Source organism: Dipodomys merriami, unplaced genomic scaffold (assembly GCF_024711535.1).
Source record: "Dipodomys merriami isolate MVZ:Mamm:240054 unplaced genomic scaffold, mDipMer1.0.p SCAF_10, whole genome shotgun sequence".
Taxonomy (NCBI): Eukaryota; Metazoa; Chordata; class Mammalia; order Rodentia; family Heteromyidae; genus Dipodomys; species Dipodomys merriami.
This window is the reverse complement of record NW_027202271.1, coordinates 13,358,351-13,385,564: the sequence shown is the minus strand read 5'-3', so window position 1 is coordinate 13,385,564 and position 27,214 is coordinate 13,358,351. Positions and strand designations below refer to the sequence as shown.

General features: G+C 45.6%; 2 protein-coding genes across 2 annotated transcripts in view; both read right to left on the bottom strand.

Annotated features, from left to right (window-relative positions):
* Spats2 (spermatogenesis associated serine rich 2) overlaps positions 1–8,971 on the bottom strand; it is a 66,567-nt gene extending 57,596 nt beyond the window's left edge. The window contains exon 1 of the mRNA XM_070040482.1: positions 8,653–8,971. The gene's annotated coding sequence lies outside the window, so the exon portion shown is untranslated. The remainder of the gene's footprint in view (positions 1–8,652) is intronic.
* A 10,130-nt stretch (positions 8,972–19,101) lies between these two features.
* Positions 19,102–25,931, bottom strand: Dnajc22 (DnaJ heat shock protein family (Hsp40) member C22). Its single transcript, XM_070040468.1, has 4 exons — positions 25,662–25,931; positions 23,452–24,411; positions 20,473–20,700; positions 19,102–19,576 (listed from the first exon to the last, which is right to left on the bottom strand). The coding sequence occupies exons 2-3, from the start codon at positions 24,289–24,291 to the stop codon at positions 20,515–20,517; spliced, it is 1,026 nt and encodes a 341-aa protein (XP_069896569.1). The 5' UTR covers positions 24,292–24,411; positions 25,662–25,931; the 3' UTR covers positions 19,102–19,576; positions 20,473–20,514.
* Between the last annotated feature and the right edge of the window lie 1,283 nt (positions 25,932–27,214).

Below are 27,214 nucleotides of genomic sequence, written 5' to 3'. Positions count from 1 at the left end.
CAATGTACATATGTGAAAAACTGGCAAACTTGATGTGGCTGATAGCAGAAAGGTTAACTGGGAGGAGGAGAATGATGGAAGGAGTGAGTGATCAAGATGAGCTGTATACATAAATGGACATGCTAAATTGTAAACCCTTTGGCCACCCACTTGTAGGTAAAAAAAATAAATTAAGAAAAGAAAAAAAAAATCTGAACACCATGGCTCACATGTGTAATCCTAGCTACTCAGGAGCTGAGATCTGAGGATCAAATTTAAAAGCCAAACTGGGCAGGAAAATCTGTGAGACTATTATTTCTAATTAACCACCAAAAAAGATGAAGGGGAAGAGTGGTTCAAGTTATATAGTATAACCTTGAGCAGTACCTAGGCCTTGTGTTCAAGCCCAGGACTGTTGCACACTCATGCCTACACACACACACACACACACACACACACAAGATAAACAAACAAAAAAAAAACCAGTATATTGTATAGACCAGTAAGATATGACAAAACATCAAGTCTAGGAAATGGTTCCCTTAGTTCTGTTGCTTTAGCTTCCACACTCATTCCCTATTAGCTATAAACAAGTTTCACTGATCTCATCAAATGTTAAGTCTCTCATGATGAGATCTTCGCACAGAGGGTTCATTCACATGTGTATGGGCTACAAGGACAATTTTCTATAAAGATGTACAAAGATAACCAAACTTTTTTTTTTTTTTTTTTGGGTCCAGTCATGGGGCCTGAACTCTGGGCCTGGGCGCTGTCCTTCAGCTCTTCAGCTCAAGGCTAGCGCTCTACCACTTGAGCCACAGCGCCACTTCCGGCTTTTTTCATTTTTGCTTATGTGGTGCTGAGGAATCGATCCCAGGGCCTCATGCATGCAAGGCAAGCGCTCTACCACTGAACCACCTTCCCAGCCCCTTTTTTTTGTTTGTTTTTATTTGCCAATCCTGGGCCTTGAACTAAGGGCCTGGGCTCTGTCTGAGCCTCTTTGTACTCAAGCCTAATGCTCTACCACGTTGAGTCACAGTGCCACTTCTGTCTTTTTCTGAGTAGTTTACTGGAGATAAGAGTCTCATGGCCTTTTCTGCGGGGGCTAGCTCTGAACCACAATCCTCAGATCTCAGCCTCCTGAGTAGTTAGGATTACAGGCATGAGCCACCAGTGCCCAGCATGTTGCACAGTTTAAATCAAAAGTTACTGTCGGCCAGGAAGAACCAGCTGTGGACTAACCACACTGACAAGCTATAATCAGGCACCAGTGGGTAATTTGGGAAAAAGTACTACTCTACTAGTTCAGGGAGGCTTAAAACAGTAGCAAGCCAATTACAACTGAACAGACCAATGTATTCAAAATAGAAGACACTTCAGGCTTTACAAATTGATCTTTTCAGTACTATCCAGGTAACAGGAAGTAGTATCTTGGCAGCATCTCCAAGTAAAGAAGACACATTCACTTACCTATCCTGACTCATCCACATTATATAAGCGTTTCATCAAACCTTTCTCCTCAGTCCCAAAAGACTTTAGCTTATCCCAAAGAAAACACACACACACACACACACACACACACACACACACACACACACACACACACACACACACACACACACACACACACACACACACACACAATTTATACGAAAGTTCTCCTTTGCAATTTACAGCTACCAAAAATTACTTACTTATGGCCTGGGAAGGTGGCTCAGTGGTAGAGTGCTTGCCTTGCATGCATGAGGCCCTGGGTTTGATTCCTCAGCACCACATAAGCAAAAATGAAAAAAGCCAGAAGTAGCGCTGTGGCTCAAGTGGTAGAGCTCTAGCCTCGAGCTGAAGAGCTGAGGGACAGCTCCCAGGCCCAGAGTTCAGGCCCCATGACCAGACCCCCCCCCCAAAAAAAATTACTTACTTAGGGGTTAAAGCCAATTTTAAAAAAATCATAGATGTAGAAGTGTAGACATTTCATTTATACTAACAGCTTTCCTCAAACCCTACACAATGTTTTAAGGGCCTGCTACTACAAAACATAAAGATGATGTACATTTCAGGAACCCACTTCTATTGGCTGCCATGCTGTGTGTGAACAATGAGAGTGAATACTGACCTCTGGTGAATCATCAATATCCAGTAACATATTCAAACTTCAAATTTGAAGCTTGAAATTACTAATTTCAAATCTTTAAAAATACAAATAATTCAGCTGTCAAACAACTGACCTGAATTTTAGATTAACTACCTCCAAGGTAAATGTGGGCTCACTAGTCTCTTACAAAGGGAAACAGCAAATGAACTTGAAAACATGGTTTAAGTAGTAAAATGCCTGCCTAGCAAGCACAAGGCCAAGTACAAGTCTCACTACTGTACACAAACGCGTATGCAGTTTCACATACATACATACACACACAAACACACAAACACACACACACACACGTTATATGCAGCCCAATCATCTAATAATTAACCTTCATGTGGCATTTAGAAAAAAGGAAATGGGGGAATGAGACTATCCTAAAAAACAGTTTACAGCTACTTTATTGTATTTGGTATTGTGTGACAAATTATATATACGGAGGGAGAGAAAATAAGAGTCAAATGGCTTCAATTTTACATCATGTTCTGCCTGTGTGTTCCAGTTACTTGTTATAAATACTTAAATCATAGAACAGGCATTCAAAGTTTCCAATGAAGAAGAAAGGATATCGCAGTTCATACACATAAAATAAACTGGAAAAGGGGTGCTGGGCCTGGGGCTTGAACTCAGGGCCTGGGCACTGTCCCTGATCTTCTGTGCTTAAGGCTAGTGCTCTACCACTTCTAGCTGTTTGGTGTTTTAATTGGAGACAAGAGACTCATGGGTTTTTTTTACATATTCTAGCTCTGAACCTCAATCCTCAAGACTCAGCCTCCTGAGTAGCTAGGATTACAGGTGTGAGTCACTGGCACCCAGCTCACATAAAACTTTTTGAGGGCTGGGAATGTGGCTTGGTTGTAGAGTGCTTGTCTAGCACACATGAAATGCTGGGTTTGATTCCTCAATACCACACAAACAGAAAAGGCCAGAAGTGGTGCTGTGGCTCAAGTGGTAGAGGGCTAGCCTTGAGCAAAAGAAGCTCAGGAACAGTGCCCAGGCCCTACAACCAACAAAAAGAGACTACAACCGACAAAAAGAGGGGAAAAAAGTTTTATGGGATTTTTTATTTGTCAGTCCTACAGAATGAACTCAGGGCCTGAGTTTTTTTTGTTTTTCGTCAGTCATGGGGCCTGAACTCTGGGCCTGGGCACTACGCCTCAGCTCTTCAGCTCAAGGCTAGCACTCTACCACTTGAGCTACAGCGCCACTTCCAGCTTTTTTTCTGCTTATGTGGTGCTGAGAAATCGAACCCAAGGCTTCATACATGCAAGGCAAGCACTCTACCACTGAGCCACCTTCCCAGCCCGGGCCTGAGTTTTTGTTCTCAGGGTTAGTGCTCAACCACTGAGCCATACTCTACTTCTGGTTATCTGGTGGTTAATTGGAGATAACTCTCAAAGACTTTTCTGTCTAGGCTGGCTTTGAACCCTGGTCCTCAGATCTTAGTTTCCTAAGTAGCTAGAATTACAGGCATGAGCCACCAGTGCCTAGTTAAAACATTTTTAAATAATAATTTTTTAAAAATACCTCTTGCCAGTGCCAATGGCTCATGCCTGTAATCCTAGCTACTCAGGAAGCTGGGATGTGAAGTTCAAGATGCAAAGCTGGCTCAGGCAGGAAAATCCTCTCCACACTTAAAGGTGTAGCCCAAATGGTACAGCATTAGCTAAGGGCAAAAAAACTAAGTGAAAGTGTGGAGGCCTTGAGTTCAAGATCTGGTGCCAGCACAAAAAGTAAAACAAAATGTAAAAAGCCCTGGATTCAGCTGGGCACTGGTGTCCCATGCCTGTAATCCTAGCTACTCAGGAGGCTGAGATCTGAGCATCGCGGTTCAAAGCCAGCCCGGGCAGGAGAGACCGACCGTGAGATTCCTATCTCCAATAAACCACCAGAAAACCGGAAGTGGCGCTGTAGCTCAAGTGGTAGAGGCTCGCCTTGAGCTGAAGAGCTGAGGGACAGCGCCCAGGCCCAGAGTTCAAGCCCCACGACCGACAAAAAAAAAAAAAAAAAGCTTACAGGACAGCACCCAGACTTGAGAAAAAATATTTTAATAATATATTTAGCCTTAAAGAGAAATTCAGCTGAGTGCCAGAGGCTCCTGTGGTGGAATACCAGTACAGCAAGCAAGCTAAGGAAACAAACGGTTCTCAGTTCAAACCCTGGGTCTTGAGGAAAAAAAATTAAACAGGGAGGGTGAAGTGAGGGAAGGAAATTCTGACACATGCTACAGTATGAATCAACTAGGCCAAACAAAAAAGGGTAACCACTGGGTTTTTGGTACAGTTGGCTCATTCCTGTAATCCTAGCTACTCAAGAGGCTAAGAACTGAGGACTGCAGTCTAAAGCCAACTTGGACAGGTAAGCCCATCAGACTCTGGTCTCCAGTTAACTACCAGAAAACTGGAAATGGCACTGTGGTGCAAAGTGGTAGAGCCCTAGCCTTGAGCAAAAAGAGCTCAGGGACAGCACCTAGGCCCAAAGTTCAAGCCCCACAACTAACCAAAAAAAAAAGGCAATAACAATGACCAAAGTTTTGTGGCAAAGCATATCAAGCAAATTGGTAACACCTGTAATTCTCTACTTAGGAGGCTGAGATCAGAACACCATAGTTAGAAGTCAGCTTAGACCTAAGTGTTCAAGAGATTCTATCTCAACAAACAGCTGGACAAAGTAACCTAGCTTATACAGGCACAGTGGCACACACCTGTCAACACAAATAAGAGGATTATAGAGGGTGCTAGCCTGCCATACAGAAGACTGATAAGAGTGGTAAAGAGAGACTGGTAGAGTGGCTCACATGGTAAACAGGCTACCTAGCAAGTACAAAGCCTTAAGTTCAAATCTCAGTACTACTAAAAACAAAGTGGTAAGAGTTTGTAGACATGCTTCATTGTTCTCCTCCAGTTTAGAAGACTTACCCAGAAAGTCAAGACCTCAAGACTAGGGTGGTTTAAGTGACAGAATGCTTGTGCCTTAGCAAGTACAAAGACCCTCAGTTTAATCCCCACTAAAAGAGGGAGGTGAAACCTCAGTTTAGAAGGGATGGACATGCCATTTTCTTTTTTTTGTTTGTTGTTGTTGTTGTTTTTGTTGATAGTGGGACTTGAACTCTGGGCTTGGGCACTGTCCCTCAGCTCTTCAGCTCAAGGCGAGCACTCTACCACTTGAGCCACAGTGCCACTTCCAGTTTTCTAGTGGTTTATTGGAGATAAGAGTCTCTTGGAGTTTCCTGCTCGGGCTGGCTTTGAACCTGGATCCTCAGATCTCAGCCTCCTGAATAGCTAGGATTGGATTACAGGCATGAGCCTCTGGCGCCCGGCTGGACATGCCATTTTCATGTTGCTTCTGAAATACACCAAGCAACTAAGGAAGCTGAACTATATTCTACAAGAGGTCATTTGGTCATACAATGAATGAATTCTTCCTTCCCCACAAATAAATAAATACAAGCTTTTCCTTCCAGTTTCCAATAAAAGCAACAAGACTGATACAATCAGGTTTGCTTCAAAAAGAGAAAGGAGGGTCAAAAAAAGAGTGACTTTTAATTCCTAGCTTTTGTATGATGGCTCTACATTAAAAAAAAACTGCAATCAGAAATTTTTAATACCATATTCAAATATTCATCTTGTCATTATTAAGTGACTCAGCATGTACCCAGGTTCCAGTGGCTCATGCCTTTACTCCTACTCTGAAGGCTAAGACCTGATGATCTCAGTTTAAAGCCATAATGGACAGGAAAGATGCACAGTCTTATCTCCTATTAACCACTAAAAAAAGCAGGAGTTTTTTTTGAGCTGTGGCTCAGGTGATAGAGCACTAGGCCTTGAGTGGAAAAATGCTGAGGGATAACACCCAGGTCCTGAGTTCATGCCTCAATCAATACAGGCACCAAAAAACAAAAGGTACCCTGTGTATTAGTGAACTTTTCTGAGCCTTATCTGAAAAATGGTGTTAATACAACCATCTTTTAAGTATATATTTGTTCATCCATACATGTCTCTCTCTCTCTCTCTCTCTCTCTCTCTCTCTCACACACACACACACACACACACACACACACACACACAATCAGTAACTAGGGATATATAAACTTCAACAAATGAAAATTCCTCCTTCCCTGCTATTTACTAGCATCTAATCAGCCTAATCGGCCTCCAGGGGCTATGCTGATGTTTTGGCCAGTAACTTTTGGCTACTTCCCCAGGCCCCAGCTGTTTCTCTTGGTTCTGTATGTTTCATTCTGGGTTTCTAAGAGGATCCTGTCTATATTTAGAGATAATGCCAGTATCAATTGTAGGCTCAACAGGTGCTTGGAGAACACCTGAGCACTGAGCAGTTTTCAACTGTTTTCCAGAGTTAATTGGTTTTGACTATGCTATTGGTTGTCTTGACTTCTACAGGAGTGCCACATATGCACAGTACTTCAGTAGTACACTAAACAGAAAATTACTCATAATCACAATACATCCTTCAGCAAAAAGATTTTTTAACCATATTATCTGAAGCTCTGTAAATCTCAGAATAAATTTTCTATAAACTCTAGATTGGGCCACTAACCCAATCTAAACAAATCACTGTGTTCCTATCAGTCCCTAGTTTCAACCAGTTCTCAGTGCTTTACCACAACCAAGATAAGAGTGGAATAGAAAACAATCAGGCAGTGCAGATTTAAAGAAGGCATCCAATATAACTAGTTCTGGTCAGTCTAGTTATTCACTACCTTTGTGACCTTAGTAAATTATTTAACTTCTGCATTTAATTTAAGGATTTAAGGATTAAATTAAATGAGATAATGCATGCAAAAAAAAAACATAAAAAATACTTTGCATAGCCCACTGAAAGGTCAATAAAGAGCCACATCACTAAGAGCACTCCCTTGTTTGATTTTCATAACATATAAGGAAACTACAATTTAGATTATGATTTCTGGATCTTTATAAAGTAATCTAATGCTACCAAGGGAGACACAGCTGAGAAACAGAAACTAATGAATGCCCAGAAATCTTAGGTGAGTCAGCAAAACTTAATGCCCAACAAATAAAAAGCTTAATATGGACATGTAGGCAACATGATAACAACAATTTCAAAATCAGCACTCTTCTATTTAGCATCATCTCAAATTTGGTCTGGAAGTCCAAATATTAAGACAATACAAAGATCATAATCCCAGAAATATTTTCTCACATTATTCCTAAATCACCTTAATTTAAACTGAAAGGTTTAAGGTAGCCTGATAATTTAAGTCACCATTAAGAAAACAATTTCTGGGGTGGGAAGGTGGCTCAGTGGTAGAGCGCTTGCCTTATATGCATGAGGCCCTGGGTTCGATTCCTCAGCACCACATAAGCAAAAAGAAAAAAGCCGGAAGTGGCGCTGTGGCTCAAGTGGTAGAGCACTAGCCTTGAGCTGAAGAACTGAGGGACAGTGCCCAGGCCCAGAGGTCAGGCCCTACCACCGGACCCAAAAAAGAAAAAGAAAAAAAAAACAATTTCTAAGGTAAAACTCTCTCTTCCGGTGTCAGATAGTACAGGGATATTTCTCAGTGAGGAATTGCAATTCTGACCAAGTCCAGATAACTTAAGTTTATATCAAGGCTGTTCATCACCTTTTAGTCCAGAAGGAAACAAAAAAGCCCTGGGTGCTTCCCCTACTCCCAAGACATCCTGAACTCTGAATTATCACCGGCTTAACTCAAAGCAAGATATTTTTTGGTTACTCTCCTCTTCATTAAGCACAGCTATATTGTATGCAGTAACTGCTGAGGATTTGAGAAGGTATGCTTTATCAATAGAATGAAATATATAATAAAATTATTAAATGAATGGTGGTTTCCACTTCCTTAGCAAAGGGCCAAAACTTATGGCAAAATCCACTACTTTTATTTTTTTTTTAAATCCCATCATCTTGAATGAATTAGGAGAAAGACATTGTGCAGACTTACCTACTCTACACCACTGGACTTACCCTGTAATTCAAGCCCAAACCGTAAGTGTTGTACTTCTGTGCCTCTCTCTGCTTTATTTCCAACTCGTTTTCCTTTTCAGTGCTAAGAAGGCTTGTCTATCTCTTTTTATCTTCAAAATCCCATTAGGACCCTGAAATCCTAAGGACCTCTGACACCCACTCAAATGACCTTTTCAATCCTCATTTCATTGTACTTTAACGTCCCAAACAACCCATCCCTTTCATTCTTCTCGATCTTGCGCGTTATTTCTTAAAAATCCACTCCCCCTCCCCCCCCCTCCCCACGCTTACACCGGAGTCCCCCTCTCTCCATTGTTTCCCGGGCCTATCCCTCAGCGCAAACTCCCCAACTCGGGCCCGCGAGCCTCGCTCGCCCCCAGGAAACCCCCCCACAGACCCTCGACCTTTGGAGCGCTCCGGGTCTCCCAGGGCTCGCGTCCGACCCTCCTCTCCCACACGCCCGTGGCCCCTGCTCCCTCATCCTCTCCCCCCCCTCGACCCGTCCTCCACCTCAGCACCCCCCTCCAGCCCCGCCAGCCCCATTCACCCGGCATCCTCCTCAGCCTCACCTAGCTCCGGGTCTCCCGCAGTCGGCGTGTCCCTCCAGTTCCCGGCTCAGCGCCTCGAACTCTCTCGGGGTCTGAGAAAAGGAAAAGCAGATTCTCCGCCTTCTCTTCTGGAGCCTCCGTCGTCGACGTCGTCGCCGCCGCCGCCACTGCTGCTGCTACCGCCGCTGCTACCGCCGCCGCTGCCGCGCTCCTCCCCCAGTTCTCTCAGAGCCGGACGCCGCCCCGCCCCCACCGCCACCTTCCTCACTTCCCTCGGCCGCGGGGTGGCGGGCTGAGGAAGAATCACCGCCCCGTCTCCCCTCGCCCGACGCGGGAGTGCCTGGCCGATCCACGCCGGACGCTCGCTCCGGCTCGCCCTGCTTGCCCCGCCCCGGAGCCTCCTCGGGAGCGCGCGCGCCAGCCATCCAGCCAGGCGCGTACGGCGCGCACTCGCGCGGGCGTGAACCTGATTGGCCGAGCTCCAGGCGGTCGCAGCCAACGGGCGCGCGAACGAAGCCCGAGCCTCGGGCGACCCGTGCGTCGACCCTTTTGCAGTGGAGTGGCATCTTGGCGGAGGCGGGCTTCTAGGTTGGCCTTCGTGTTACGGCTCCTTTCGGGGGGGGGGGGGGGTCGTCTGTTACGGCACTCGTCACTACCGTGGGCTTGAAGAAGTCTTAGAGAGGAACGGGTGAGACTCGAACTCACGTCAGCGTGCAAGACAGCCCAAACCTGACGGCGGGAAGGTGAAATGGGGGATTAACACTCGGCCGGACTGGAGGGCCGAGCGAGAACTGCCGGAAAGAACCGAAACTTCCCGAAGATGGCCGAAGGCGCGCGTTGGCAAACCTCGCGCACAGCCTTTTGCTATAAGTCCGAGCCCGGGACCTCTTCTGCGATCGCTCTAGAGTCGGTCCGGAAGCCTTTAGGTTCCTGTCCACTAAACATCCTTGAAGCCATTCCGGAGCCACCGACTTCGGGAAACTGGAGATCCAGACCAGGCGGCCACCAGGCCTCCCGGGAATGAATACAGGAAGTGGTGAGGGTTGGGGGAGAGGATGCACACACAGTACAGCCCAGGATTACCTTGGGTTCGAACTTCAGGGATCTGCCCTGGCTATGTTCTCAAGTCGTTTTCTGTGACAGGTTTCAGATCTGCCCAGCTGTCCTCTATCCCTCAGTAATGCTTTCTGTTGAATCTTTCTATTAAATACCCCCACTCCCACCCCACTTCCGTCTAGCCCGGCGCTAGCTACCCCAGAGGCTGAACCTGAGGATCGTGGTTCTCAGCCAGCCTGAGCAGGAAAGCCCCCGAGATTCCAAAGGGGGCTCTGAACGTGCTCCCTAAGACTAAGACTTACATATGTATAGCTGGACACCACAGATATCCCCCATAGTTTTGGTTTCCACAAGTCTGTTGTTTCAATCACAGTGCATGCAATTGAGTAGGATAGTACACACATATCAAGTCATCCTTGTAGTTTTTTGTTTGGGAGGATTTTTGTGGTTGTGTGTGTTTGTGTGTTGTTCGGGGGTTTTTTGGGGGGGTGTTTTTTGTATTGTTTTGATTGTGCGTGTCAGTCTGTCTTGGGCTTGAATTTACAGCTCTGCTTCCAGCTTTTTTTTTTTTTTTTTTTTTTGGTCGGTTGTGGGTCCCTCAGCTCTTCAGCTCAAGGCCAGCACTCTACCATGTGAGCCACATCACCACTTCCGGTTTTCGGAGTGGTTTATTGGAAATAAGAGTCTCACGGAGTTTCCTGCCTGGACAGACTGAACCGCAGTCCTCAGATCTCAGCCTCCTGAGTAGCTGGGATTACAGGCGTGAGCCACTGGCGCCTGGCAACTTCCGGCTTTTTGGGTGGTTAATTGAAGATAAGAGTCTCTCCGACTTGGCTGACCTGGCTGGCTTCTCACATCTCAAGCTTTCTGAGTAGCTAATGTTACAGATGTGAGCCACTGGTGCCCAGCTTTTTTATTTATTTATTTTTTACACTGGATTTTGCTGTGTAAAATTCTGATGTCAAGGCTGGCTTCAAATTCATGATCTTCCTGCCTCAGCTTGCCAAATCTGGGGCTACAGGCAGTATGCTACTTTGTTCTTAACTTGCTTGGGTTAGGAAGCCAAAATTCCACACCCCATATCCAGGTACCAGTTGCTTATACCTGTTATCCTAGCTGCTCAAACAGGTGAGATATGGAGGATCAAAGTCCATAGCCAAGCCGGGCGCTGGTGGCTCACGCCTGTAATCCTAGCTACTCAGGAGGCTGAGATCTGAGGATCGCGGTTCAAAGCCAGCCCGGGCAGGAGAGACCGTGAGACTCCTATCTCCAATAAACCACCAGAAAACCGGAAGTGGCGCTGTAGCTCAAGTGGTAGAGCGCTCGCCTTGAGCGGAAGAGCTGAGGGACAACGCCCAGGCCCAGAGTTCAAGCCCCACGACCGACCAAAAAAAAAAAAAAAAAGTCCATAGCCAGCCCAGGCAGAAAAGTCTACAAGATACATCTCCAATTAACCCAATAAAAAGCAGATCTAAAGTCATGGCTCAAGTGTAGAGTTCCAGCCCAGGAAAGGTGAAACTCTAGCGTTCAAACCCCATTACTACCTAAAGAGTAGATTTGCTTAAAAAAAAAAAAAAATAGGGTAGATTAGTTAGGACCCAGAGTCCCTGGAAAACATCTTGCAACTGAATGCATTGGCAAGCTGAGACTTGTGGAAAATGTAAAATTGTTTCACAATTATCAGCAAAAATAGAATGTTCAGTTTTCATCCTTCCTAGTTCCTCATACCCTTAGTGGGGGAGGGATGCAGGAGACAGACCTAATAGAGAACTACAGTTCCAAATCTGCAGAAGATTGCAGGCAGCAGTCTTCTCTGATTGGCACTGCCACTTGAGCCATACCAAGTGCCAGTGGCTCATACCTGTGATCCTAGCTACTCAGGAGGCATCTGAGGATCCCAATTCAAAGCCAGGCCAGGCAGGAAAGTCTATGAAACTCTTATCTCCAATTAACTACCCAAAAGCCAGAAGTGGAGATGTGGCTCAAGAGGTAGAACACTAGCCTTTAGCAAAAAAGCTGAGGGACAGCTCCCAGGACCTGAGTTCAAGCCCCAGGACCAGCACTATAAAAAGAAAATAGAGCTGGAGTCATTGCTCCATGGTACAATACTTGCCTGGCATATTGGAAACCCTGAATTCAATCCCTAGCTTTGCAAGGAAAAAAAATTATTGGTCAGTTATGGCACATGTCTGTAATCTCAGCTCTTAGAAGCTGAGGTAGGAAGATTGTGTGTGTGTGTGTGTGTGTGTGTGTGTGTGTGTGTGTGTGTGTGTGTATTCCATGCTAGCCTCAAACTGACAACCACATAGTTGAGGCAGAAAAGAGTTTGAGGGGTGAGGGGTGGCAGGGGTAGAGGGAGGGTCAAACTGCCAGCCTGCACAAGATGTAGGATGGAGGCATGCAAGGGGCATACAGGGGAACTCATGATGGAGATTATAAAGGGAGAGGTCAGGAAGGAGATAATAGCTACAACAATGACTTCATAGCCTAGGAGACTGCTTATTGCCCCCAGGTATGCCAGTTGCCTGGGTTACAATTGTTGGGCAGGGACTTCTAGGGAAGGCCATGTATGGCCAGAGGAAAAACAAAAGGAAAGGGTCATTTTTCCAGGGCAGACCTAACTATATATATGAAAATTTTTTTTTCCAGTCCTGGGACTTGAACTCAGGGACTAAGCACTGCCGCTGAGCTTTTTGCTCTACCAATTGAGCCATAGCACCACTTCTGGCTTTTTCTGTTTCTGTGGAACTGAGGAATAGATCCCAGGGTTTCATGCATGCTAGGCAAGCACTCTACCAGTAAGCCACATATTCCCAGCCCACGTGTGTGTGTGTGTGTGTGTGTGTGTGTGCACATATACACACACACACATATAAAATTAAAACTGACACTCAGGGCATAGCTTGAGTGATAGAGCTCAAAGCCCTGAGTTCAAACCTGAGTATTATCAAAAATAATAAAATAAAAATTAACTTGTTGACAGGTCATGCCTGTAATCCAGTTCAAGCCCTAATACCAACACACACACACACAAATTAATACTATCTAACTTTTGTCAGTTTGAATTCAAGGTCCTAAAGTAAGTACTCTATGACTTAAGCCACACTTTTGGCTCTTTTGCTCTAGTTAATTTTCATTTAGGGGCTCAAACTTTTTGCCCCGCTGGCCTGAATTTAGTTTCTCCAACCTATATCTCTAGATGGGAATACAAGTATGAACCACCACACCTGCCTTGTTTGTTTGGATATGGTTTCACTAGCTTTATATCCAGGCCTTGAATTCAATCTTCCTGATTTCTACTTCCCAAATAGTTGGGATTACTGGATCATACTTGCTTCTCAAAAGTTTTATAATTTATAAAGTGCTGTCAATGCAATGTCTCATTTCATTGTCTCAGCATCCCTGAGAGACACTCCCCATGTAACAAATGAACATGAAAGTCCAAGTTGTTAATTTATTCATACTTAATACATATCCTGGGTTTTTGTTTTATTTTGTTTGCTTGTTTTGAAGAACTGGAGTTTGAACCCAGGCTCTTCTTTTTTTTTTTTTTTTTTTTTTTGGTCAGTCGTGGGGCTTGAACTCTGGGCCTGAGCGTTGTCCCTCAGCTCTTCAGCTCAAGGCGAGCGCTCTACCACTTGAGCTACAGCGCCACTTCGGGTTTTCTGGTGGTTTATTGGAGATAGGAGTCTCACGGTCTTTCCTGCCCGGGCTGGCTTTGAACCGCAATCCTCAGATCTCAGCCTCCTGAGTAGCTAGGATTACAGGCGTGAGCCACCAGCGCCTGGCCCCAGGCCCTTCTATAACAAACATTTTGTTATTTGCATTGGGAGCAGGCAATCCCTGCCCAGATGGGGCTTTGGAATAAAGAACAAAGCTTGCAAATATGAGACAGAAAACAAATTATATGGCAATGTGTCCCAAAATAGACCAATACCAACTAGACAAGAATACTAAAAGAATTCAAGAGGAAAAGATTACTGCAAGTAGAATTAATTGGCAAAGGCATCATTTAGGGATAAACCTTAATCTGGGTCATAAAAGAAGTATAAAGATATGGATTAGCAGTGAAGAAAAGAACTACAGTAAAGAAGAGTAACATCAGCAAAAACAGGAACATCAAAACAACAAACACGTTGACAGAGAAGGACAAGAGCTTGATGGGAGATGAATCAAAAATGATCAGATCCTGCCGGTCACTGGTGGCTCACACCTGTAATCCTAGCTACTCAGGAGGCTGAGGATCACGGTTCAAAGCCAGCTCAGGCAGGATAGTCTGTGAGACTCTTTTTTTTTTTTTTTTTTTTTTTTTCGGCTGTGGGGCTTGAACTCTGGGCTTGGGCGCTGTCCCTCAGCTCTTCAGCTCAAGGCGAGCGCTCTACCACTTGAGCTACAGCGCCACTTCCGGTTTTCTGGTGGTTTATTGGAGATAGGAGTCTCACGGTCTCTCCTGCCCGGGCTGGCTTTGAACCGCGATCCTCAGATCTCAGCCTCCTGAGTAGCTAGGATTACAGGCGTGAGCCACCAGCGCCCGGCAGTCTGTGAGACTCTTATCTCCAATAAACCACTAGAAAACCAGAGTGGCACTGTGGCTCAAGCAGTAGAGTGCTTGCCTTGAGCTGAAGAGCTGAAGGATAAGCTAGCGCCCAAACCCAGAGTTCAAGCCCCATGACCAACAAAAAAAAGAAAAAGAAAAAGAAATGATCAGACCCATCCTTTTGGCTATGCAAGAGAAGTTATCTACTAAGAGGCAGTGAGTTCCAAATCACTGAATAGAAAATAGTCTGCTACCAAGTGCCCAAATTAAATAGTTATTTGCTTTCTTACCCAAATTAAACTAGGTGCCAGTGTCTCACACCTGTAATCCTAGCTATTCAGGAAGCTGAAATCTGAGGATTACAGTTTGAAGCCAGCCTGGTTAGAAAAGTTCATAAGATTCTTATCTCCACCCAAAAGTCAAAAGTAGAGGTATGGCTCAAGTGGCTGGCAGCCTTGTGTGGGAAAGCTAAGGAAGAACAGTATCAATATAGGTACAAGTATCAATATGGGTACACACAATACACAACACTGAAAAGCAATAAGCAAGTTTCTGTGGACCCCAGGAAGGAAAAATAGGAAAAAAAGAACAAAAGAAGTGAAGTTCAAACTTGTGGGTGGGGGGAAGATTAAGGGCACGGTAGTAAAATTAACCTCATTGCCCCCCAGATCTGAAATAGGGAGATATCTGAACAGAATTTATTTATTTATTTTTGGGCCCAGTCGTGGGACCTGAACTCTGGGCCTGGGCGCTATCCCTCAGCTCTTCAGCTCAAGGCTAGCGCTCTACCACTTAAGCCACAGTACCACTTCTGGCTTTTTTCTTTTTCTTTCTTTTTTTTTTTGGTCAGTTGTGGGGCTTGAACTCTGGGCTTGGGCACTGTCCCTCAGCTCTTCCGCTCAAGACTACTTAGTGCTCTACCACTTGAGCCACAGCACCACTTCTGGCTTTTTCTGCTTATGTGGTGCTGAGGAATTGAACCCAGGGCCTCATGCATGCAAGGCAAGCACTCTACCACTGAGCCACCTTCCCAGCCCCCCAGCTTTTTCTTTTTGCTTATATGGTGCTGAGGAATCAAACCCAGGGCCTCAGGCATGCAAGGCAAACGCTCTACCACTGAGCCACCTTCCCAGCCCTGAACAGAATATATTGATATTCTCAGTCCCTTCTCATTCCTTTCTTGGCACTAATTCACCTGAAAAGTGCCAGACCTATTATTAATCAGCCCTTGTTAGGTGGGAAATACCTTTTTAGGTGATGCTTGCCAAGCCAAGCTCACATGCTAATTCAGTCACTGTTCAGCAGATGTTCCCCATGACCTTTCACAGCCCAGATACAGGTTAAGATGATTTCCTTTCAATTTTCCCATACACGACAATACATTATTCTGCTGAAACTTGTCAATCCAATTTAAATCCAGAAAGTCTAAAATCCTTGCTTAGAGTTTTAACAATTTGCCAATAAGCAGAATTATAGAATGGTGGATAACAAGGACAAAGAAGGGAATTGGAAAGAGAAAGAAAGCAGCCAGACGCCAGTGCCTCACACCTGTAATCCTAGCTACTCACGATCTGAGGATCGTGGTTCAAAGCCAGCCCAGGCAGTGAAGTCTGTGAGACTCTTATCTTCAATAAACCATCCAGAAAACTGGAAGTGGCACTGTGGCTCAAGTGGTAGAGCACTAGCTTTGAGCTAAAGCGCTGAGGACAGTGCCCAGGCCCAGAGTTCAAGCCCCACGACTGGCAAGGAAGAAAGAAGGAAAGAAAGAGAAAGAAAGGAAAAGAAAGAACAAGCTATTGAGATGAAATCTCATTCAACTAGAATTCCACATAAATTTTCTTTTTTTTTTTTTTCTTTTTCTTTTTGCCAGTTGTGCAGCCCGAGGTGCTGTCCCTCAGCTCTTCAGCTCAAGGCTACTACTCTACCACTTGGGCCACAGTGCCACTTCTGGCTTTTTCTGCTTTTGTGGTGTTAAGGAATTGAACCCCGGGCCTGATGCATGACAGGCAAGTACTCTACCACCTTCCCAAACTCTTTTTTTTTTCTTTTTTTCTTTTTGCCGGTCGTGGGGCCTGAACTCTGGGCCTGGGCGCTGTCCCTCAGCTCTTCAGCTCAAGGCCAGCACTCTACTACTTGAGCCACAGTGCACTTCACGCTTTTTCTGCTTATGTGGTGCTGAGGAATCAAACCCAGGGCCTCAATAATGCAAGGTAAGTTAGGTGTTTGTGTGTGTGTTTTCCCCAGCCCTCTGGTTCCTTGTTGTTGTTGTTCTTGGGACTTGAATTCAGGGCCTGAGCACTTCCTTGAGCTCTTTTTGCTCAAGGCTAGTGCTCTACCACTTAGAGCAATAACACCACTTCACTTTTTCTGGTGATTAATTGGAGATAAGAATATCTGAATCTCCTACCTAGGCTGTCTCATCCTCCAGAGTAGCTTACAGGTGTGATCCATAGGTACCTGACTTGAATAAAATTTGATCTCTTTCAGTGACTAAGGGGAAGATGGCAGGAACATTGGGGGGGAGGGGAGAACATAGCATCTCAAAGTGTAAACTTCAAAAGTCAAAATAGTAGCTTGAGATGTGTTATAACTAACTCTAAACAAGCCATCCCAGATTCCCCTGGGAGATCAAACAATGAGAAAAACACAAATCCATTGGTATTTGCCTCAGATAATATTCCAAATTCAGTTTCACATTTGCTCTCTTCAGTTTCACATTTGTTCTCTTCTTGTGAACAGGAAAGGACAAAGGAACTCTGATAATGAACCTACTATCAAACTTAAAAAAAAAAGTGATGTATTAAAAAGCACCTATTTTAAGGCTGGGAAGGTGGCTCAGTGGTAGACTGTTTACCTTACATGCATGGGGCCCTGGATTCAATTCCTCAGTACCACATAAACAGGAAAAACTGGAAGTTGGCACTGTGGCTCAAGTGGTAGAACACTAGCCTTGTGTTGAAGAGCTGAGAGACAGTGCCCACTACCCAGAGTTCAGGCCTCATGATGGAAAAACAAAACAAAACAAAACACCTATTTTACCCTTGTGACAGCCTTATAGTGCCACCTGCAGTTTCTAGCTAAGACCACTTTAACCATATACCTCTTGGGAGCATAGAATCTGTTGTTTAAAGACAAAAACAAAAAACTAAGAAAGTAAATTCAAGTCATGCATCCTCAAAACCCTCCTGGGATAAAGCAACTATAGCTTTAAGACATAGTGCCTAGGAAATGGTCTAAGGGCTCTATTGGCTACTAGGTCAATGAGTCACATATAGCAAAGAAAAAAGAAAGAGAGGAAAAAAGCTAATACATTCTAGGCTGCTTGATTTAAAGGATGATATATTGTACAGACCTTGAGAACTTAATAGCCCCACAGTACCTTGCTCTGTCTGAGAATTGCATTTCATTCTGGACACTACAATTTAAGAGCAATATTGACAAGAGCTGTAAAAATGGTCATACCCTTTGACCTAGTAATTTCACTCTTGGGAATTTATTCTAAGGAAATAATTCAAGAGAATAGATAAATTAGAGGCATGAAGATATTGGTGCAACATCTTTCAAAACACTAAGTAAGTATGCATCTGCATATATAAAATAAATGTTTCTCAAAAAAAAAGAGGTTATTGCACAGCATTAAAATATAATAGTGGGCCGGGAATGTGGCTTGGTGGTAGAGTGCTTACCTAGCATGCATGAAGCCCTGGGTTCAATTCCTCAGTACCATATAAATAGAAAAAGCCAGAAGTGATGCTGTGGGTCAAGTGGTAGAGTGATGCCTTGAGCAAAAGAAGCCCAGGGACAGTGCCCAAGCCCTGAGTTCAAGCCCCAGGACTGACAAAAATAAATAAATAAAATGTGAGGCCAGGCACTGGTGGCTCATGCCTATAATCCTAGATATCCTGTAATCCTAGTACTCCTCCTGAGATCTCAGGATTGTGGTTCAAAGCCAACTTGAGTAAGAAAGTTCATGAAGCCCTTATCGCCAATTAACCACCAGAAAATATGAAATGGAGCAGTGGCTCAAAGTGGTAGAGCTCTAACTTTTAACAAAAAAGCTCAGTGAGGGGCTGGGAAGGTGGCTCAGTGGTAGAGCGCTTGCCTTGCATGCTTGAGGCCCTGGGTTCGATTCCTCAGCACCATAAGCAAAAAAGAAAAAAAAGCCGGAAGTGGCACTGTGACTCCAGTGGTAGAGCGCTAGCCTTGAGCTGAAGAGCTGAGGGACAGCGCCCAGGCCCAGAGTTCAGGCCCCATGACCGGACCCAAAAAAAAAAAAAAAGCTCAGTGACAGTTCCCAGGTCCTAAGTTCAAGCTCCATGACTGACTATATATAGTTATATGGATAGATATCTATGTATAGCTATAGATAGATAGATAGATAGATAGATAGATAGATAGATAGATAGATAGATAGATAGATAGATAGACAGATAGACAGACAGACAGACACACAGACCGATAGGCTTATACCTATAATCTTAACTACTAGAGGGATGAGATCTAGGGATCACAGTTCAAAGCCAGCCCAGGCAGGAAAGTCTGTGAGATTCTGTGTGTGTGCGCGCGCGCGCGCGCGCGCGTGTGTGTGCGCGCGCGCACTGGTCTTGGCCCTTGAACTCAGGGCCTAGACTCTGTCGAGTTTTTATGCTCAAGGCTAGTGCTCTACCACTTGAGCCAGAGCTCCACTTCTGGATTTTGTGGTGATTAATTGGAGAGAAGAGTCTCATGGACTTTCCTGCATGGGCTAGCTTTGAACCATGATCCTCAGATCTCAGCCTCCTGAATTAATAAGATGACAGGCCTGAGCTGCCAATCTCTGGCTGAAAGCATTTATTTATTTGTTTATTTATGTATTCTCTTTTATTTTTGCCAGTACTGGGGCTTGGGCTCAGAGCTTTGATCTTGCTTGGCCTGCTTGCTCTTGGCTAACACTCTACTACTTGAGCTATACCTTCAATCCAGTTTTTGCTTAATTAGAGGTAGAAGCAAGTAGATTTTCCTTCTTTGACTAGCTTTGAACTTCGATCCTCCAGATCTCAACCTCCTGAGTAGCTAGGAATACAAGTTTGAGCCATCTATTCCCAATTTATTAAGTTACCTTTTATAGAATGAAATATGCTTCCCAGCTACACAAAAAGAATCAAATAACCTTCTTCCATCACAATGCAGTGAACCAGAGGTGGGACAAGGTGTATAGTTTCAAAGTTATTTTATTTGTTTTTATAATATGCCTTTAATTTTCTATTTTTAAGAAAATATGATCAAGAATACAATAACTAAGGGGCTGGGGGTTTAGCTCAGTGGAAGGACGCCCACTTGGTGAGCACAAGGCCCTGGGTTTGGTCCTCAGCCCTGGGGGAAAAAAAAAAGAATACAATAACTAAGACTTTTTAAAAAGTTCAGAATGCAAGTATACTTTCTTTTCCTTTCTTTTTTTCTTTTTTCTTCTTGCTGGTCCTGGGGCTTGAACTCAGGGCCTTGGCGCTGTTCCTGAGTTTTTTTTACTCAGAGCTAGTCTCCTCTACTACTTGAGCCACGACTACTTCTAGCTTTTTTTTTTTTTTTTTGTCGTGGAGCCTGAACTGTGGTTCTGGGAGCTAATCCATGAGCTCTTCAGTTTAAGGCTAGTGCTCTACCATTTGAGCTACAGCATCACTTTAGGCTTTTTCTGCTTATGTGGTACTGAGGAAATGAACCCAGGGACTCATGCATGCAAGGCAAGCACTCTACCACTGAGCCACCTTTCCAGCCCTTCTTCTAGCTTTTTATGGGAATAATTTATTAGAAATAAGAGTCTCATGGACTTTGAACTCTGAGTCTGGCTTTGAACTGTGATCCTCGGATTTCAGCCTTCTGAATAGCCACCAACACCTAACCTTTCAAGTACATTTTCATTTCATTTTTTTCTTTTTCCTTTTTTTTGGGGGGAGGGGGGCTAGTCCTGGGGCTTGAAGTCAGGGCCTGGTCACTGTCCCTGAGCTTCTTTTGCTCAAGGCTAGCACTCTACTACTTGATTCACAGCGCCATATCTGGCTTTTTCTGTTTCTGTGGAACTGAGGAATCGAACCCAGGGTTTCATGCATGCTAGGCAAGCACTCTACCACTAAGCCACATTCCCAGCCTACAAGTAAATTTTCTATCACTATCTTTCTCACTCTGTAAAGATTTTCCTCATTTCTACTGAAAGCAGTTTCTTTAACATTGGTAGAATGTCCTATATGTACAAAGCCAGACTTGAGATACATTGCCTGGATCTGCTAGAAGTCCATCCTCTGGGGGAAGATTTTTTCTCACTCCTTGGATCCCCTGGATTTCCTGGGCTGATTCAGGATTTCATACGCAGCCTGGATCTCCAGAAAGTGCCTCTGGGCCTCATCCTTCTGGTGCTGATTGTGGTCAGGGTGCCAGACCTTTACTAGCTCCCTGTAACTCCGATGTATTTCTTCATTTGTTGCCCCTTCTGAAAGGCCCAAAACCTTAGGGAAACGGAAGTTGACAAATCAGAATGTCATTTTTTTTTAGAGTAACTAGGTCTCTCTCTCTCTGGTCCTTTGATAAATCAGCCTAATAGTATCTCTTGAACAACCTAGAATCTCAGATTTGAAAAATGCCAATCCGGGGCTGGGAAGGTGGCTCAGTGGTAGAGCGCTTGCCTTGCATGCCAGAGGCCCTGGGTTCGATTCCTCAGCACCACATAAGCAAAAAGAAAAAAGCTGGAAGTGGTGCCGTGGCTCAAGTGGTAGAGCGCTAGCCTTGAGCTGAAGAGCTGAGGGACAGTGCCCAGGTCCAGAGTTCAGGCCCCACAACCGGACCCAAAAAAAAAAAAAGAAAAAGAAAAATGCCAATCCACGAGTGGTGCTTCATACCTGTAATCACAGTACTTGCTTAAAATTCTAACACTAGGGAAGCTAAAGGAGAAAGATCTTGAGTTTCAGCCTAGTTTAGGATTATCTAGTAAGATCATATCTCAAACAAAGATGTCAGATACAAAAGAATACACAGTAAAGAATTCCACTTAGGGCTGTGAAGGTGGCTTAGTGGTACAGTGCTTGCCTGGAATGCATGAGACCCTAGGTTTGATTCCTCAGCACCACATAAACAGAAAAGGCTGCAAGTGGCACTGTGGCTCAAGGGACAGAGCCTTGAGCTGAAGAACTCAGGGACAGGGCCCAGGCCCAGAGTTCAAGCCCCATGACTGACCAAAAAAAAAAAGAAAAAAAAAAAGAATTCCATTTATTTGATGTTAAAGAATAGACAGCCAGGCGCCGGGCACCTAGCTACTCAGGAGGCTGAGATCTGAGGATCGCGGTTCAAAGCTAGCCCGGGCAGGAAAGTCCATGAGCCTCTCTATCTCCAACTAACCACCAGAAAACTGGAAGTGGCAGAGCACTTGCCTTGAGCTGAAGAGTGCAGGGAAAGCGCCCAAGCCCAAAGTTCAAGCCCCACGACCAACCAAAAAAAAAAAAAAAAAAAAAAAAAAAAAAAAAGAATAGACAAAAATAGCACACACAGGGCTGGGAAGGTGGCTCAGTGGTAGAGTGCTTGCCTTGCAATGCATGAGGCCCTGGGTTCGATTCCCCAGCACCACATAAGCAAAAAGAAAAAAGCCGGAAGTGGCGCTGTGGCTCAAGTGGTAGAGAGCTAGCCTTGAGTTGAAGAGCTGAGGGACAGCGCCCAGGCCCAGAGTTCAGGCCCCACAACCGGACCCCCCAAAAAAAAAATAGTACACACACACACATATGCACACAAAAAAGAATGATTAAAAATTTATTAGGGAACAGGGCATTGGTAGCTCATGCCTGTAGTCTTAGCTACGCAGGAAGTTGAGATCTGAGGATCACAGTTCAAAGCCAGCCCGGGCAGGAAAGTTCATGAGCCTCTTTATCTCCAATTAACCACCAGAAAACTGGAAGTGGTGCTGTGTCTCAAAGTGGTAGAGAGCTAGCCTTGAACAAAAAAGCTTAGGGACAGTGGCAAGGCCTTGAGTTCAAGCTGCACAACCAACAAAAACAACAAAACAACACCAAGACAAAAAAAAAAAAACTTGTTAGGAAGCTAGACACCAGTGGCTCACACTTGTATTCCTAGCTACTCAGAAATCAAAGCCAGGGGCTGGGAAGGTGGCTCAGTGGTAGAGAGCTTGCCTTGAGCTGAAGAGCTGAGGGACAGCGCCCAGGCCCAGAGTTCAGGCCCCACGCCCCCCCCCTAAAAAAAAAAGAAAAAGAAATCAAAGCCAGGGGCTGGGAAGGCGCTTCAGTGGTAGAGTGCTTGCCTTGCATGCATGAGGCCCTGGGTTCAATTCCTGAGCACTACATAAGCAGAAAAAGCCAGAAGTGGCGCTGTGGCTCAAGTGGTAGAGCGCTAGCCTTGAGCTGGAATGCTCACGGATAGCGCCCAGGCCCAGAGTTCAGGCCCAGCGACAGGCAAAAAAAAAAAAAAAAAAAAAAAAAAAAGAAATCAAAGCCAGCTCAGGCAAGAAAAATTCTGTGAGACTCTTATCACCAATTAACCAGCAAAAAGAGTGGAGCTGTGGCTCAAGTGATAAGAGTTCCAGCCTTGAGCAAAAATAGCTAAGGTACAGTGTTCTGATCCTGAGTTCAAGCCCCAGTACAGCACCAATTTTTCTTTGTTAGGGCTAGGGATGTAGCTCAGTGGTACAGTGCTCACCTAGCATGCACGTGAAACCTTGGATTTGATCCCTCATCCCCAAGGAGGAAAAGAGAGGCTGGGGCCAGTGGCTCCCACCGGTACTCCAGGCTACTCAGGAAGCTGCGATCTGGAAATCATGGTTTGAAACTAGCCTGAACAGAAAAATCTTTGAAACTTTATCTCCAATTAGCCAGCAAAATGCTATGCTAGAGGAATGGCTCAAGTGGAAAACTGCCATTTGTGAGCAAGAAAGCGGAATGAGAGCACAAAGTCCTAAGTTCAAGCCTTAGTAACCGCATCACAAAGAAAGGAGAAAAAATACTATGGTATGCAGAGAGCTTTTTAGTGGTTCCATGCCTTGATTTGCATTGTATATGCATAAAATAGTTTATTTTATATATGTTATACCTCAATAAAAGAAACTAACATAGACATAGATTTCTCCAAGTGTGTGCCCAAAGAAACCTTTGAAAATACTTGGGAAGGGGGGGGGATAGTGGAGACACTAGTTCTGACAGCAGTTCTAACAGACCTTAGACAAGACAACCACTTGGCCCAGAGAAGAAAGCAAGCCTTACCTGGTAAGCCAGCTGCCGCTTCTCATCCTGAAAACTGTGAACAAACTCATAGAGCCTCTCCCACTCCTGGAAGTAGCTACTATTGAAGCCAAGATCTCCTACCAGTAGCCACCAGATCCGATAAGGCAGAAGGAGTATAGTCTCCAGGAGTCGGCCAAGAAGGGGGAAAAAGCTGAACCAGCTCAAGAAAGTGCCAAAAGTTTCTGCTACATAGCTGAAAGTGGCAGCTGTGTTGTACAGGGCACTATACGCCAGGGGTCCAGTGAAAGCGAGGTAAGCTAAGCCTAGCCGGTAGAGCCGCACACTAAGCGTCTCTGATGCCACTGAAGCTTTGTAGCGGCGATGCTTCTGGGCTGTGATACTGGCAGCCAAGCTGATGGGTAGAATGGCTATGGGACGGCCATAGAAAATAGGGGAAGTAAGGAATGCTACCCCTAGAGTGTTCTTAAAGTCGGAGGTCTGGTTGCCAACAGCAGACACCAGCAAGACTCCTAAGCCAATTGCCAGTGGGAGACCGACAATGTAGAAGTTGGCCATGGAAGAGAGACTAATCAGAGCTACAAGGCCAAAATAGATGCCCACTATTATCTGGGCAGTAAAGCGAATAAGACTGAGGGGAGGTGTCTCCTTTCCTGGACTCTGCTTCTGCCCCTGGAGTTTGTTGGCTTGAGCTACGAAGCTTGGAAGCTTCCAGAATTCCCATAGCCAACCCAATCCACCACCCCCCAGAGTAAGCATCCAGAGTAGGGCATGGCTGTCCCTTCCCAGGTATAGATGGTGGAGCCCAGCAGGACCCCCAACAGCCCAGAGGACATAGGTAATCAGAAGTCCCTTGGCCATCCTCTAGGGTAAGGGTCTCAGAACAAATCCAGTGGCACCTGACATTGCTTAGACTGCAGAAACTTCAGGGTCCTCTGTGACAATCAAGACCACCATAGCCCCAGAATTTATCCTTAGATCCTAAGAGAATGGGAGAAAAAAAAAAAAAGGCAGAATCATAAGACTATTACCAGGTCCCAACACAGCAACCGATCCCCCTTCCAGTAAAAGTCATGTCCAGATATACCACCATATCTGTGGAGTGCAAGGGTTTCATTCTTTTTCTAGTACCTCAATTCTATTTTTTACAACCACAGTGACTCCAAATTTAGGAGAGGAGATTGCAGAACTCAGTGCAGAGATTAAAAAAAAAATCAGGTCCAAAAAGAAATGTACTCTGTACCTGACTTATGTAACTGTAACCCCTTTGTACATCACTTTTATAATAATAAAAATTTTTTAAAAAATCAGAAGCAGCTGGGCACCAGTGGCTCACACCTGTAATCCTAGCTACTAAGGAGGCTGAGATCTGAGGATCACTGTTCAAAGCCAGCCTGGGCAGGATAGTCCATGAGACTCTTTTTTTGGGGGGGGGGTCATGGGGCCTGAACTCTGAGCTTGGGCGCTGTCCCTCAGCTCTTCAGCTCAAGGCTAGCGCTCTACCATTTGAGTCACAGCGCCACTTCCGGCTTTTTTTTTTTTTTTTTTTTTTTTTTTGCTTATGTGGTGCTAGGGAATCAAACCCAGGGCCTCATGGATGCAAGGCAAGTGCTCTACCACTGAGCCACTTTCCCAGCCCATCCATGAGACTCTTATCTCCAATAAACCATCAGAAAATTGGAAGTGGCGCTGTGGCTTAAGTGGTAGACATTAGCCTTGAGCTGAAGAGCTGAGGGAGAGCGCCCAGGCGCAGAGTTCAAGCCTCCTGACTGACAGAAAAAAATAAACAGAAGCTTACTTTTCAGACCTTTCTGCAAACCACTAGTAAGGAAATATCTCATGGGTAGGAGAGGGGAGGAAAAGGGTTAGGTAGGATGCTTTCCCAAACCCATACCTTTCTTTCCTCCTTAAAGTTGTCTATGACTCTTCTCAGTCACCTGGCTAAGGTTTTAATCGCTCTCCAGTTTTCTCATCTCTCCAGTCCATGTTAATTCCCCACAAGTTAAGCTTAGAAGGAATCCTGACTTCTCATCCATTAAACATTTTGGAAAATGTTTTATCTAGTCCTTGGCACCCCACAACTCAGCCACCTCCTCTGAGACAGGCCTCTCCAAAGAAACTGGACAAATCCCCAGAATATCAAACTAGACGCCAAAGCTTGCTGGCCTGACAGTCTGTCTCCTCTAGGTCCATGGGGCCTCCTTCCCCGCCAATCCCAAGTGGAACAATACCTGGCTGCCCAGGCTCTCAGCACACCGCAATCCAGTCATTTCCTTTGACCAGAGAGTCAAAATGGCCCCTCTCATTCGGCTCCCACTTCCATCCAAGTGGACTTTGCCTCTGTGTCTGCTGTGTCACGGAAGTCAGGCCTCTCCCCAAAGCCAGTCCCTTTGGGGGGGGGGTCACCTTTACAGCACGCACTCTTCTGGCCTGCCCTTTCGGATAAACTGAATGGAAAGCTTTCCCGGCGTACGGCACACCTGCACTTTGTAGGGGCTGGAATCTCCTCTGTCCCATCCCAGCCAGAAAACGCTTCTGGCAGTGCAGCACTGAAACCGCCAGGTGGCACTGCCGTTTACAGAAGAGGAAGTTGGGGAGGGTCGTCTCAAGGCCGGGGCACACTAGCTCAGGATAGTCCCTACCAAGGGTCCTGCTCCCCCGCTGTCGTATCTGTACCGCGAAGAAGAGGAGAAAAAGAAGAAAAAGGAGGAGGAGGACGAGGACGAGGAGGACGAGGAGAGAAGGAGGAAGGGAGGAGGACGAAGGGAGGAGGAGGAGGACGAGGACGAGGAGGAGGAAGAGGAAGAAAACAGGCCAATGGTTGCTTCTTCTCACCGCCACATACTGGACCTCAGCACCACAGGCAGCACTCTTCCTGCTGCGTTGCCCTCCAAGAATGCCTTGGTTGGTGGTTGGTTATAGTTCCCATTCCTCTAAATCATAGAAACCCACTGACAGTCTGCACACACGCACACGTGCACACAAGCACACCACTACCACCACCACCACCACCACCACCACCACTACCACACCACACCTCTAAGTTCCCACCACACCTCTACCCTTCTAGTGGATACTGGAAACCCTGAGGCTGCTCTGTCCCATAAGCTAAAGGTGAAGGGGAAAAAAGACTAATTAATTAAAATAAGAACAGAGGATGGGAGCGCCCCACTACGGAGAGTAAGGTGTCAAGGAGACCGCAATCGTCCTTCCTCTAGCCTGAGTGCTAGAAAGGAGCAGGGGGTGCAAGATGCCTTAGTCTCCACGTCCCTTGCTCCAATCCTGGGTTTCAGCTCTATGACCTTGGCCAAGTCACACCGCTTCTTGGGCCTCGTTTTTTATTTTGTAAAGGAGAGGGGCTTGGATTCCCCAAATCCCCCCCCCACTTTTGACTTAATGGAGTTCTTGGGTTCTCTCCAAATCCCTTGCCCCTTAGTGCACCCCCTTTGCGGAGGTGAGGAGGGGGCTGGAAGGGGGAAATGCAGCACCCCCTCCCCAAGGAGGCCCCTTCGGGGTTGATGAGGGGCCTGGACAGGGAGGGACAGAGACGCAACTTCTCAGTGGCGGGCTGGGGGCGGGGGAAGACGGGGCACTGAATAATGAATGAGGCTTAATTGGGCCCGCACTGCGCGCCGGCTCGCTAAGCTTGGCAAACAGTGCGGGCAGCGGCGGCAGCCACTGGACAAACAAACTAGCTCTGGGTGCGGGGAGCGGAAGGGAGGAGGAAGACTCCGAGGCAGCCGGAGGGTCGGGGGTAGGAGGTGTGTGTGTGGAGGCGGGAAGG